The sequence below is a fragment of the Stylophora pistillata genome, chromosome 8 (assembly GCF_964205215.1).
Source record: "Stylophora pistillata chromosome 8, jaStyPist1.2, whole genome shotgun sequence".
NCBI lineage: Eukaryota > Metazoa > Cnidaria > Anthozoa > Scleractinia > Pocilloporidae > Stylophora > Stylophora pistillata.
Window position 1 is genome coordinate 440,378 of NC_142526.1, and position 12,123 is coordinate 452,500.

The window sequence follows — 12,123 nt, forward strand, 5'->3', positions numbered from 1 at the left end:
TTAATACTTAAACGCAATAATACAATAATACATACCAATCAGCCGGTTTGCAATCGCTTTCTCCCCCATATTTATGAGGATGTGTACTAGGCCTCCTACGGTAGCGTGACTCTTCCTAAACATCCAGATGTGAAGGGCATGTGTCGTCATCTCTTCACCGGGTCCGCATTCTAAACGAATGTCATCGAGAGTTTTTTCGTCCAAGCCAAGTGCTGATCCAAGTTTCCTATAGCAGTTTCTTAAATCGCCTTGTACTGCTGTGATAAACTCAGTTTTAAAGGGAAAGTTCATCAAATTGGGCTCTCCGGACACATCTACATGCCAAAAACAAAATATTTATACAAATTTGCCACCGGTTTGGCTCTCCTGCCAGTCAAGCGACAATCGTCAAGTTACAAGATCTGTTAGATAGGCGAAACTACCTACCTTACTAAAAGGCGATTACAAGATACTTTATTGGTACATAGTCTCGCCAGTCTCTTATTTCGCGTTTCACAAAATTACTATAAAGTATATCGTTCTATTAATCTGTTTTTGTTGTCCCTCAGCAGCATTGTTATGATATAAATATTTAGTATAAGTTTAGAGCTGAACAAGGAGTTTCTAGCAATCTGATTGGTCGAGCGGTTCCTTATATGACACTATATAAACCGCTCCGCGCGGTTTATATAAAATGTTAAACTAAAATGTTAATAAATGTTACAAAAATGTTATGATTTTAGAAATTCCTCTGTTGTTCAGCTCTGAAATTATACTAAAACAATTATTCGCCTCAGGTTCGGTGAATATTGTCGAATAATCCCCTCGACTTCGTCTCGGGGATTATTCGACGATATTCGTCTCGCCTTCGGCGAATAATTGTTAAATACAAACTAATCGAATGAAGCCTTACACTGCTGTAAAATGTTTTAAAAATCCGAGCTTTCGCCGATCAACGGCATCATCAGGGATAAGAAAATATCCCGGGAGCGCTATATATATATATATATGTATATATGTGTATATATATATATATATATATATATATATATGTAAAAAGACTGTGTGGTGAAATGTGTAAAAGATGTGATTATGCATGAAAGCTGTAGACATAGACTGTGAATGGAACACAATTAAGGCTCTAATGATGGACCGTTATAAACAAAGAGTCTATAAAAGCGTCAAAAATGGTCTAAAAATGAGATATTAAAATTGGAGGTCTGCGAATTCATTACATTTTTTCCAGGAATTGAGTGTAGGCTTGTATTTTGATTGCAGCTGTTGGATGTGAGCTTGTATACTGCATTTCGTCGTAGACATAATCCGGTGTTAGAGGTGGGGCACTTGTCTCTGGTGCATTTGCGTACTTTGGGGGTGTGGGATAGGGCTTGTCTGAGTGTGAAGGATTTGTGGGAAATGCGTATCGGGATGTTTTCTGTGCCATCGATGTTCGACCATTTCTTTTGGGGTTGTAGTGCTTTGAGAGTGAGCTGGAGTTTATGATGAATTCTCTGCAGCTTCTGTTCAAGTTCGTTGTTAGACTGGGGTCTGTAGATGTGTCGGGTTTGTGGATAGGTAAGAAAATCTGACTTTTGGGGGTTTGACTCGCGGTAGTGTTTCCATCGTATTTGGTTGGCTAGTCGGTAGAATGCAATATTGATGCCCGTGATTGTGTGTTCATTTACTCCAGGAGAGAGGCTGAACTTGGGGCCTTTGGATGGGAGGTTGATTTCTTGAGTGTTAAGGTTACAAGTGAGGTCGGTGACTAGTTTTGTTTCCGCGTTTGGGGAATGAGCGTTGTCTGTGTCAACGTTGTTCTTGGTACAGACAGGAAAACTATTAAAGAACTCAAAGAGAAGAACTATGTATGCCTCCCCAGCAATAAAGGCACCGAGTTCTGCGTCCTACAACAAGACACATACACCCAAGTCGCCGTTTATCACCTCAGTGATGCCAACACCTACCAAAAAGTACCCCACATGTCAGCCAAGACAGTCGAAAATTAAGTTAACACAACCTGGAAGAGGATCTGCCCACAAAATAAAATTCTTCCCTTTATCCAAAAAAGCTTCCTTGCGTCAAACACAGACCTGCCCAAATTCTATAATCTAGTCAAGACCCACAAAGCAGGCCCCGATATTAAAATGCGACCTATCGTATCCAACATCAATGGACTCACCCAACGTATTTCATGACTTCTTGCCAACGCCCTCAAATCGATGCTAAAAAATGTTCCAGCCCATTTAGTAAGCAGTCTCGAACTCATTAGATGTATCCAAGCCGGTGATCTCACCACAAACAAAGCGCTACCATATTCATGCAGCCTCGATGTGATATCCCTATACACCACAATACTAATACAAGAAGCCATCACCAACGAACGCTACAGATAGAATCCAGAACCCAATACTCCACCTCTCTAAACAAGACATCTCAGACCTCCTCCAAGTCACGCTAAACAACGTGTACTTCTCCCTCAGATATCGAGTTTCTCGCCAAAGGGAAGGCCTACCCATGGGCTCTAACATCTCAGGTATACTGGCCATCCTGTTCATGGACAAACTAGAAACCAGTCGCTAGACATTTTAATTTACCTAATCATTCTAAGCAACATATGGCAATCTGCGGTCTTTCCTTACACTTAGATAGCACGGAAAGCCGTAAAACTCTTGAACAAAAGCTCATCTTTCAAACCGGCAGTCTAAATCCCACAGGGATCAACGAACGCTTTTCATTCCACTAATTTATTCGTGTTTTTCTCGTTGCCATGCTCCCACCAATAACGTAGCTCCATTTTCTGCCTTTAAAAGCACACAAAACCCACAATTCCTCTATTCGCTCCGACGAAGGGCTAACACTCGAAACGTCAGCTTTTGTAATCGTTTCGGAGGCCAATTTACCATTTCAACTTTGATGATATCTCCAAATTATTTAGAAACCATTGCCCTCACCTCACACCCAATGATAAGCCCTTACAAGAGATATGCTGACGACATTTACCTCTAAACAACCAATATAGAAACAGCAGACCACTTCCACCATCTAATTAACAATGTACACCCTAATTTGATATTTGAAACTGAAAAACCAGAAACAACATCCAATGGCATGTCATTATCGTTACTCGATTTCAAAGTCACCATATCCAAGGATGGCAACAGCTCTTCCGAATTCTACAGAAAACCAGCCACCAAACCACTATTCGTCCACCATTAATCAGCTATCCCCACCAAATCGAAACTCAACTTCATCCGCAACAAACGAAAACGCATCGAACACAGATGCTCCTCACATACATCTGTAACACAACACCTAAACAAATTCGACGAAATCCTTCGCCTCAACAATGGAAAATCGTCCGTGAAAAAACATATCTATTCCTGTCAAAACAAAGACCATGAAGGCATTGATGTCAAGATTATTATGAATGAAAATGACCCCGCTAATCACGCCTCTACGAAGTATTTTACACTAGCAAATACAAGCCTACACTCAATTCCTGGGGAGAATGTAGTGAATTCGCAGACCTCCTATTTCAATATCTCATTTTTAGACCATTTTTAACGCTTTTATAGATTCTTTGTTTATAACGGTCCATCATTAGAGCCTTAATTGTGTTCCACTCACAGTCTATGTCTACAGCTTTCTTACATAATCACATCTTTTACACATTTCACCACACACTCTTTTTAGCTCTTTGGCATACAAAGCTTTGCTTTCATGTCCAAATTGAGCACTCTATCTAGGATGAGTCATTGCTGTTGCAATTACGCATCCTCGCTAGTTTACTCTAGTTTGAGCACTCTGGCATGGCTTAGACGATGCCACAAAGGTTGGGTCGTTTGGGGTGACCGTCTCGGTTTTCCCTCACCCTAGCATCAGCACTGCACTGATGAGACCCAGAAGGCCGAAACAGTGAAGACCTGCTCATGCTTTTCTCACGACTGCCTAGTCAAAGTGTGATCTACGGAATCCGAGATTTTTCAGGTTAGTTTGCCCTCTGGGCCCTCTCTTCTACTTTTGCTTTGTGTGTGATAATGGATTTAACAATGAATGTGGATGGACTGGAAGAAATGTTAAGGATTGGCAACGAAAATGTTCAAGACCGCTCAACCGTTAATGGCGACTCATACGCTTAAAGAGCTGCACGCACTTCTGATATTACAAGTAAACCAGGACCGCCACAAATACTGTTTCCCGAAAACAGCATGCCTCAGAGGCCGAAATCTGCCTTCTTTATGCCAAACAAGAATACAAGCGCCCGTGCTGTATTTGATGCTTTTGCCGAGTGTAATGTCTCTCCGGCCGACATTCAGTGTTTACAACGTAAACTCAACGGTGAAGTTGCGGTCACCTTCAAATCTATTGCCGCCAAAGAACAGTTCCTACGCCTAAATTCTCTCAACATTGATTCCGAACCTTTCGCCCTTCAAGACATCGACAAACCGCTCACTTTCCTAACTATCTACGACCCTCCTTTCGAACTGTCTGAACTTGCAATAATTAAACGCCTTACGCCCTACTGTGAAGTCATTCATTATCGCCGAGGAAAACACTCGTACGCGCCCAACATTTATAATGCCGAAAATGCAATCGTCCAGACCATTTCAGCAACGCTTGTACAAAAAAAATTTGCTTCAATTGCGAAGGTGTTGGCCACGAAGCCCGTGATTGTTCACGCCCCTTATTGTGCTGTATTTGTAAGCAGGAAGGTCACTTTGGTGTGAACTACGAATACTCCTGAGTGTTCCCAACAATTCATGGCACTCACACTAACGAAAACCAAGATGTAAATTTTGACGAAAAAATAGACGAAAACCTCTCTCTCGCCTCTGTTCTCCTGCCGCCAAAATCACCCATCAACGAAAATTGTACGCAAAATCCTCCACCATCCACCGACAAAAATTGTACGCAAAATCCTTCACCATCCGCCGACATCTGTACGTAAGATCCTTCATCCCCTCCACCGCCTGATGATTTCAACGAGACTCAGCCACCCTCTCAACCTGAACAGTCTGAGCAACATTCTCAACCCGAACAGCTTTTGCAACACTCTCAAACTGAACAGCAACACTCTCAACCCGAACTGCCCTCGCACAATCTCTCTGAACAATCTTCTCAACCGTCATCTATCTCTTCTGGTTCCCCGATCCTGGATCCTCATGGTTTCATTGCTCCCAAACCCATCAAGCCATCATCCCGTCGCCCACCTGCTCGCTTGCCTGATCTTTCCCTTGCCTGCACTCGTAAACCTACTACACCTACGCTCACCACTGGAAAGCCACGCTCCTCGATACCTGTTCCTACCACAGCCTCGTCTCATCCACTGTATACCGCTGAAACCGAAAATGATATGGAAACCACTCACAATCTCGAAAGAAAATCATCCGATGTATCTCCAAGTCTAAAGGAAAGTACCCCCACGGAAAGGAAAAAAGGAAAAAATAGACACTAAAAAGTCCAAGTAAGTTTTTATTTTTTCAAGTGAGTCTTTTTTCCAATTTCCTTCAAACTCTTAACTGTTAATGCAAGGGGGCTAGCAAACCCCCTTACCTACAATTTCTTGTTTGATTTGATCGAGAAGTCCAACTGTGATGTCTGTTTTGTGATGTCTGAATCTACTATCAAATCCCTATCCCGTAGATGGCTGGGCCGTAGTTTTTGGTCCCCTGCCTCCGGGAAACAGGGTGGTGTCGTCACTTTGATTTCTTCGAAATGCTCAAACGAAATCGTATCTTGGGAGAAGGACTCACAAGGTCGTATTGTCAGTGTTTTGATCAGGTGCAACGACTTTGATATTAATCTAGTCGATATCTACGCTCCTACCAATCCTACCGAACGGAAAAGTTTTTTTTGTTTCGATTCATGAATTTTTCATTCCCTCCTCTGCGACTATCATCGGAGGAGATTTTAATTGATACGACAGCGCTCTCGATAAATTTGGTGGGAATATCTCTATACACAAAGACTACGAATCTTTAAAAAGTGATTTCGCGCTTTCAGATGTTTGGCGAAATTTGAATCCAAGATCAAGACGATTTACGTGGTTTAATTCCACACGGTCAATTGGGAGTAGACTTGACAAGTTTTTAATTTCGAAAGATTTATTATCACCCAACGTTAAGTGTGACATTCGCCCTTGTTCGATATCCGACCACGATTTTGTTTTTCTTACCCTTGACCGTAAAACGTGGTCCAGGCGTTTGGTGTTTCAACAACTCTCTTTTGAACGAAAAATTTTTGCGCTACTATAGAGAAACTAATCGATGATCATGTACGTTTTTTATCTTGTTTTCCGTCTCTCCACGATTGGAAGGAGTTTTTAAAACAGTCTATTAAAGAAGAAACGATCTCCTTTTCCCGTAAAAAGCGAAGACAATTGTAAAGAGACCAGGTGATTTTGACGAACAAATTGATCCGTCTTTGTCAACGTTTAGTTGACGGAGACAATTCCGTTATCCCTTTAATTTCTGACACCGCTCAGTTTAGATCAAGTTTAGATTAAGAAAAAGCCTTCGATCGCGTTAATCGTACCTTTCTGCAAAGCCTCTTACCCCGTTTTGGTTTTGGCCCATCTTTTTGTTTTGGGATCAACACTTTATATAATGAGGCCAATATGCGTGTTATTGTTAATGAATGTCTAACCGATGTGATTCCTTTGTTTCGTGGGGTAAGACAGGGGGATTCCCTGTCTCCCCAGCTCTATGTTTTGTGCGTTGAAACTCTCGCATGCAAAATGCGAAATAATCCTGAAATCGAAGGCTTTCTCCTTCCGGGCGCACATGGTCTCTGCTATAAAGTTGGAAATTATGCTGACGTTACGACCTGTATAGTGAAATCTTAATCGCGCTCGGCAAGTTCTATTCAACATGATTAATATTTAAGAGCGTGGCTATGGGGCACGCCTTAATCTCACGAAAACAGAGGCCATGTGGTTGGGGCTGTGGCATACGCGCGACAACCAACCACTTGGCCTCAAATGGGTAACAAAAATTAAAATTCTGGGTGTTGTTTTCGGCCGCGATACTGAATTAGATAACTGGCAGCCAAAACTAGAGAAATTAGAAAAACATCTAAATCTATGGAAATCCCGCTCTCTTTCTCTTGTCGGCCGATCACTCATCGTTAACACCCTCGGAATTAGCAAGCTCCTATATCTCTCTACAGTTTTGTGTATTCCAAAATGGGTAATTTCTAAGGCGAACGCTTTAATGTGGCCATTTGTCTGGGGTTGTCGAATCGAAACGGTTAGCCGAGCGTCCTGCCACCAATCTCTTAGCAGTGGCGGTCTCGTCATTTTGAATTTCCTGATCAAAGGTAACTCTCTTAAATTAGCCTCAGTAATTTCCAATCTGGATTATCGCGAATCAAAATCCTTTTATTTGGCCAGATATTTTCTAGGCTCTAGGCTTGCCTCCTGTCGCTCGGAGTGGAGCTCTCTTCGAGATAACTCCACCCCGAGTACACAGATCTTGACGCCCTATTATAATAATGTTCTCTCGGCGCTCACCACTCTACGTGGGATTCTCTCCCGCACGGAGTGGTGCGATTTTGAATTTTCTTCCAAGAAATGTTATCGAACTCTCTTGAAGGAAAACTCCACATCTCCAATTCTTCATCGATTTTGGACTCCTTTCCTTCCGATTGACTTTAATCTTGACAAATTTTGGAATTTAGAGCGAGATGACTTTTCTGAAAATTGTAAGAACGACATACTCTGGAAAATTGTGCTTCGCGCTATTGAGATCCGCGATTCTCTAAAGAATTGGGGATATATAGACTCAGATAAGTTCCCGTAAAGAAACTATAGATCACTGTTTTTTCAATTGCCCCCGTGTGAAATCTGTATGGACGCACTTTTCCCCTATTATCTCCTTTATCCTTGGAACTAGATTTCTCCCATCCTGTACCTATGTTTTCTTTTTTAGTTGGATTCCCGCTAGTCCAAAACAGAATCGTATTGCCCACTTTCTAATTAAGACAATTCTGTACAGCATCTGGAAATTTCGAAATAAATCTACTTTCCACAATGGGAATGACCCCCCTGAGGGTATGATTCGCCATGCCCTCAGCGAGACCAAAAACAGAATTGCGTGCGACTACTTCCGACTCTCGTTATCTAACTTTAGAAACGCTTGGGAGTCCCCATCAATCTGTACAATTGATGGGGACTCTATAGTTTACTTTTGTAAATAGATTACCTTAAGCTTTAGTTAGCATTTGATTAAATCAACTTAGAATTAGCATTAAAGAATCCTAGAGTTACATTAATATTAGTCTACGTTAGCCCTAGCCATACCAATATTATAGATTAAGCTTATATTAATATTAGACCTAACTATTTTGGAATTATTTATAACCTTACATTAATATTAGTAATATTTAATACTCGTGTATATTTAAGAACTCTTGAACTTTGGAACTTTGGACTGTCTATTAATAATTAGTTGGGGCCAAGCCCACGTGCGTTAGCACCTTTATTTTGTAACTTAGGTGGTTTGTTATGAATAAACCCTTTTCAAAACTTAATATATATATATATATATATATATATATATATAGCGCTCCCGGGATATTTTTCTTATCCCTGATGATGCCGTTGATCGGCGAAAGCTCGGATTTTTAAAACATTTTACAGCAGTGTAAGGCTTCATTAGATTATTTTGTAAATATTTATATAGTTTTATCTTGTAATTAAGTTTTCTTATTCTTTTGTGAGTCCCCTTTACTGGAAACATTCTCTCTTTCTGATTTCATTTTTATGTTTGACACAATAGTAAATTTAACAGTGTTGAGATCGATCGCACTTTTTAAATAGTTATTACGATGTTCGGGAACGTTTGTGAAGGGCATTTCTATCCTAAACCAAAATCTGAATGAATCCCCCAAAAGGTTTATCTGAATACATTGTATTGTGTTATGATTCTCTAGTTTCGTCGAGAAAAAATGGGGAGATGTGCATTTTTGTCTACCTTTTTGCAGAGAATGCATGAAAAATAGGATTGCTAGCGAAGGTACATGAAGAAAAGTAAAGCTGAGATAAGCAGACTGAGAGAGACAGCTTTTGAAATTATTGCATCGGACACTGCTTACAGTTGAGAGGAATGACACGCCGAAGCTCTTAACATTTGTGAAAGTAATGATTTTGGATTAAGGATTACAGGAGGTTGCGGGTCAGGGTTACTATTCAAGTAATGATGAGAGCGATAGGAGTAGTTTTGAATAAGTAATTATTATTTTCAAAACTGCTGAAGCTTTCATATTCTGTTAGAGCTTATATATTCATGTTCACTTCAAATTTTTTTGTTCATCTTTTCGTGATGATGATGTTGAGCGAAGCCGAAATGACTTTTTCCGTTCATTTTCTCCGTCTCAGGGTAATGCACTGCGGAAAAACTGTTTTTTTTTTTTATCTTTCTCCACTTAAAACAACAACAACAACAACAGTAACGAAAATAACAAAAAACACAAGGAGACTTTGATGCGTCATCTTTTTTATCTTTAGTTTTAACCTTCCAATGATCATATAAGATACACTCACCGCGGTTGCTAGCATTTCCGCCATGTGAAGTTGAAGGCATCCGTTTCTGATGGAAGGAAAAGCAAAGCTAATGTTTCAAAACAGTTTTTATTTGAGTGTCGAAAGTTATGATGGGGGATTTCTTCAGATTTTCCTTAATTTGCTACGTGATTACTCCACAAAGCAACTAAAATTTCACATGCATTTTCATGTAATTAACGTGAAGACAATCTTAAAATTATAGTTGCTGTGAACCACAGTTTTGTGCAATCTGTTACTGAATAAAATAAAATAAAGGAAAGGAAGAATAAATTCACTAATCAAGTAGCACTTTAAAGCCAGGTACCTGATGCTGTGGTGGCTCACACCTCGAAAGTGAACATTTGCACAATTCTCTTTCGCTTTTCAAGAATGTCACTTGAAGATTCTGTAACTGACTCTGATCTTCTTGAAACTCTACATCAAGCACTATCTGCGTCGGACCATGCCTTTTAATTCTTACGAAAATTGATTAAGAAAACATGGACAAAGTCACAGTAGGAAAAGAACATTAGGAATGTACTTACTCAAGTAATTCGTACGTGGGAATCCTGGACATTTGTCAAACACTTTTTCACTTTTTCTCCGAATCATGTACAGAGAAAGCTAGGATTATTTATGCTTCCCGAATTTTATAACTATGCCTCTTCAAGCATAGTATACACGTTTGACAATCATACCAAGTTGTCGGCAGATTTTCAATTAACAGTTATCATCTTATTTTGTCTCCGCGAAGAGGTTGAAAAAATCGTGACTTACTCAAGTTTTTCCTCTCCTTGTTTATACTTGAGTTGATGTGAAAGAGAAAAGGTGACATCGAGATCAACATCGTTGCTGAGAGATACATTTGACATCGCTTCACCTTCAAAAATCTTTTCCATCTCCACCTCAGGGTATGGAGAGTTTAAAAGACTCATTGCACTCTCCATGTTAACATAACTTGGGAAACAACATAGAACCAATTTTTTGTCGTTTCCTAGCTTATACAAGCGAGCGTGGAATTCTACAGGATGAACATCAAAGCATGCTGGACTATTTAGATTGGCACCAGTTGGTTGTTCGGACAATTTCATCCGCAGATGAAGCCTCCTGCAAGCAAATAAATCAGTTCCGTTATAAACTGATTAATAAACCAGTGTTTATACAAAGCTCATTTAACACTATGGTGACTCTTTCAGATGGCATCACCTCAAAGGTTAGATATATCATACAAGGTAATTCTAATGAAAGCAGGTTCCCAAGATAATTAGTCATCAATCTCCAAAAACTGAGTTTGTCAACATACATGTCCTTCTTGAGGTGAACTTTGAAAGAACAAACGTTCTTCACCCACTTTAGTTCTGAGCGTAGTTTGCTTGTAATATCGTCCCAGTATTTCTGTGACTTGTCATAGCCATATACTTCAAGCGAAGAGCTGCGCAGCATATCCTCCACATTTCTCTGGTCTTTGCACAAAGCAATAGGTATCGTTACTGTGGCGCGCTTTACTTCTTGTGAGCTTTTTAAATGTACAACGGGACTCAAAATAATGCCTTCTTCACCTTTATCATCTTCAAGTTGATGGACCTTATGAAAAGACGAATATCATTAGTTTGTAATTGGTAAAACAATTATCATAAAGTAGGTTGTTGTGTGTCATCGTGGTGGTTGCAATTCAAAAATGAACTTTAATCGTTTGGCTCGCGATGTAGTCATGATCACTTTCACGAACGTGGATCACGACGTTTTGACTGTATACTGCGAGTCGTCTTCAGGTGATAAGGATTGACCAGGCTAATCAGGCATATGTATTTATTTAAGCATGCGTATTTAAGCACGAGGAAACAAGTCATATCTGTCAACGGGGCAACCTCGAAGTTCTCAATATTTAACGTGCCGTCCCATAGGGGAGCATCTTTGGCCTCCCTTTTCATTATTTCTATGACCAAATTTTATTTGGAAATGGATGGTACTCAGAAATTAAAGATTTTTCCCAGATGACTCAGCAATTTTAGCGGCCGGCAGATCCCTGGAACACCTAAACCACCATCTGGAAAGTTGTTTGATAAATGGACAAAAAAATAAAAAAAACTCCCGATAGCCTTAAATGTTGCTAAGACCAAATCCATGGTTGTCGCCACCAAACCCAAATTACCATGTCTACAATGTCAAAGAGTGGAGATTGGTCAAAATGGGATATTGGTTAAATCAAGCACAAACTACTTGGTCTTGCTGTCGATGAACACTTAGAATTTACAATGCCGTATTGTATTTTTTGTTTTCGATCTTTTAGACTTGAATGCCAAACATTTAAAACCTCTCTCACCTTAATTGTCAATGACAAACCGTTATATGGCTGGGGAATTGTGACACTGACATCGGGATAATCTTGAACTTTGAATTCAGTCTGTTTTGCACTGGTTGAAAATTTGTTAGCTTTAAGACGGCGAACCACAGCGTACACGGCAAAATTATTTATCGTGGCCTGAGCAAATGGAGAGTTACCCAACCAGCTGCAGCTGTTGCATAAAAAATCTAGCAAAAGAAACGATGAAAATCAAAAAGAAAATCATGGCAGCGCTGAAAATGAGGTCCTATCAGAAATG

General features: G+C 40.0%; 1 protein-coding gene across 2 annotated transcripts in view; it reads right to left on the reverse strand.

The window, feature by feature from the left end:
- LOC111332010 (uncharacterized) overlaps nt 1-12,123 on the reverse strand; it is a 42,359-nt gene that overhangs the window by 3,861 nt on the left and 26,375 nt on the right. The window contains exons 5-10 of one of the 2 annotated variants that reach the window (XM_088730870.1): nt 11,844-12,052; nt 10,824-11,104; nt 10,298-10,627; nt 9,846-9,996; nt 9,521-9,566; nt 36-314 (exon numbers count right to left, since the gene is read on the reverse strand). In XM_088730870.1, coding sequence (XP_088586996.1) covers nt 36-314; nt 9,521-9,566; nt 9,846-9,996; nt 10,298-10,627; nt 10,824-11,104; nt 11,844-12,052 — 1,296 coding nt within the window. Of the gene's footprint in view, nt 1-35; nt 315-3,601; nt 5,316-9,520; nt 9,567-9,845; nt 9,997-10,297; nt 10,628-10,823; nt 11,105-11,843; nt 12,053-12,123 lie in introns of those variants that run through there. The other variant, XM_088730871.1, reaches the window with a different exon arrangement.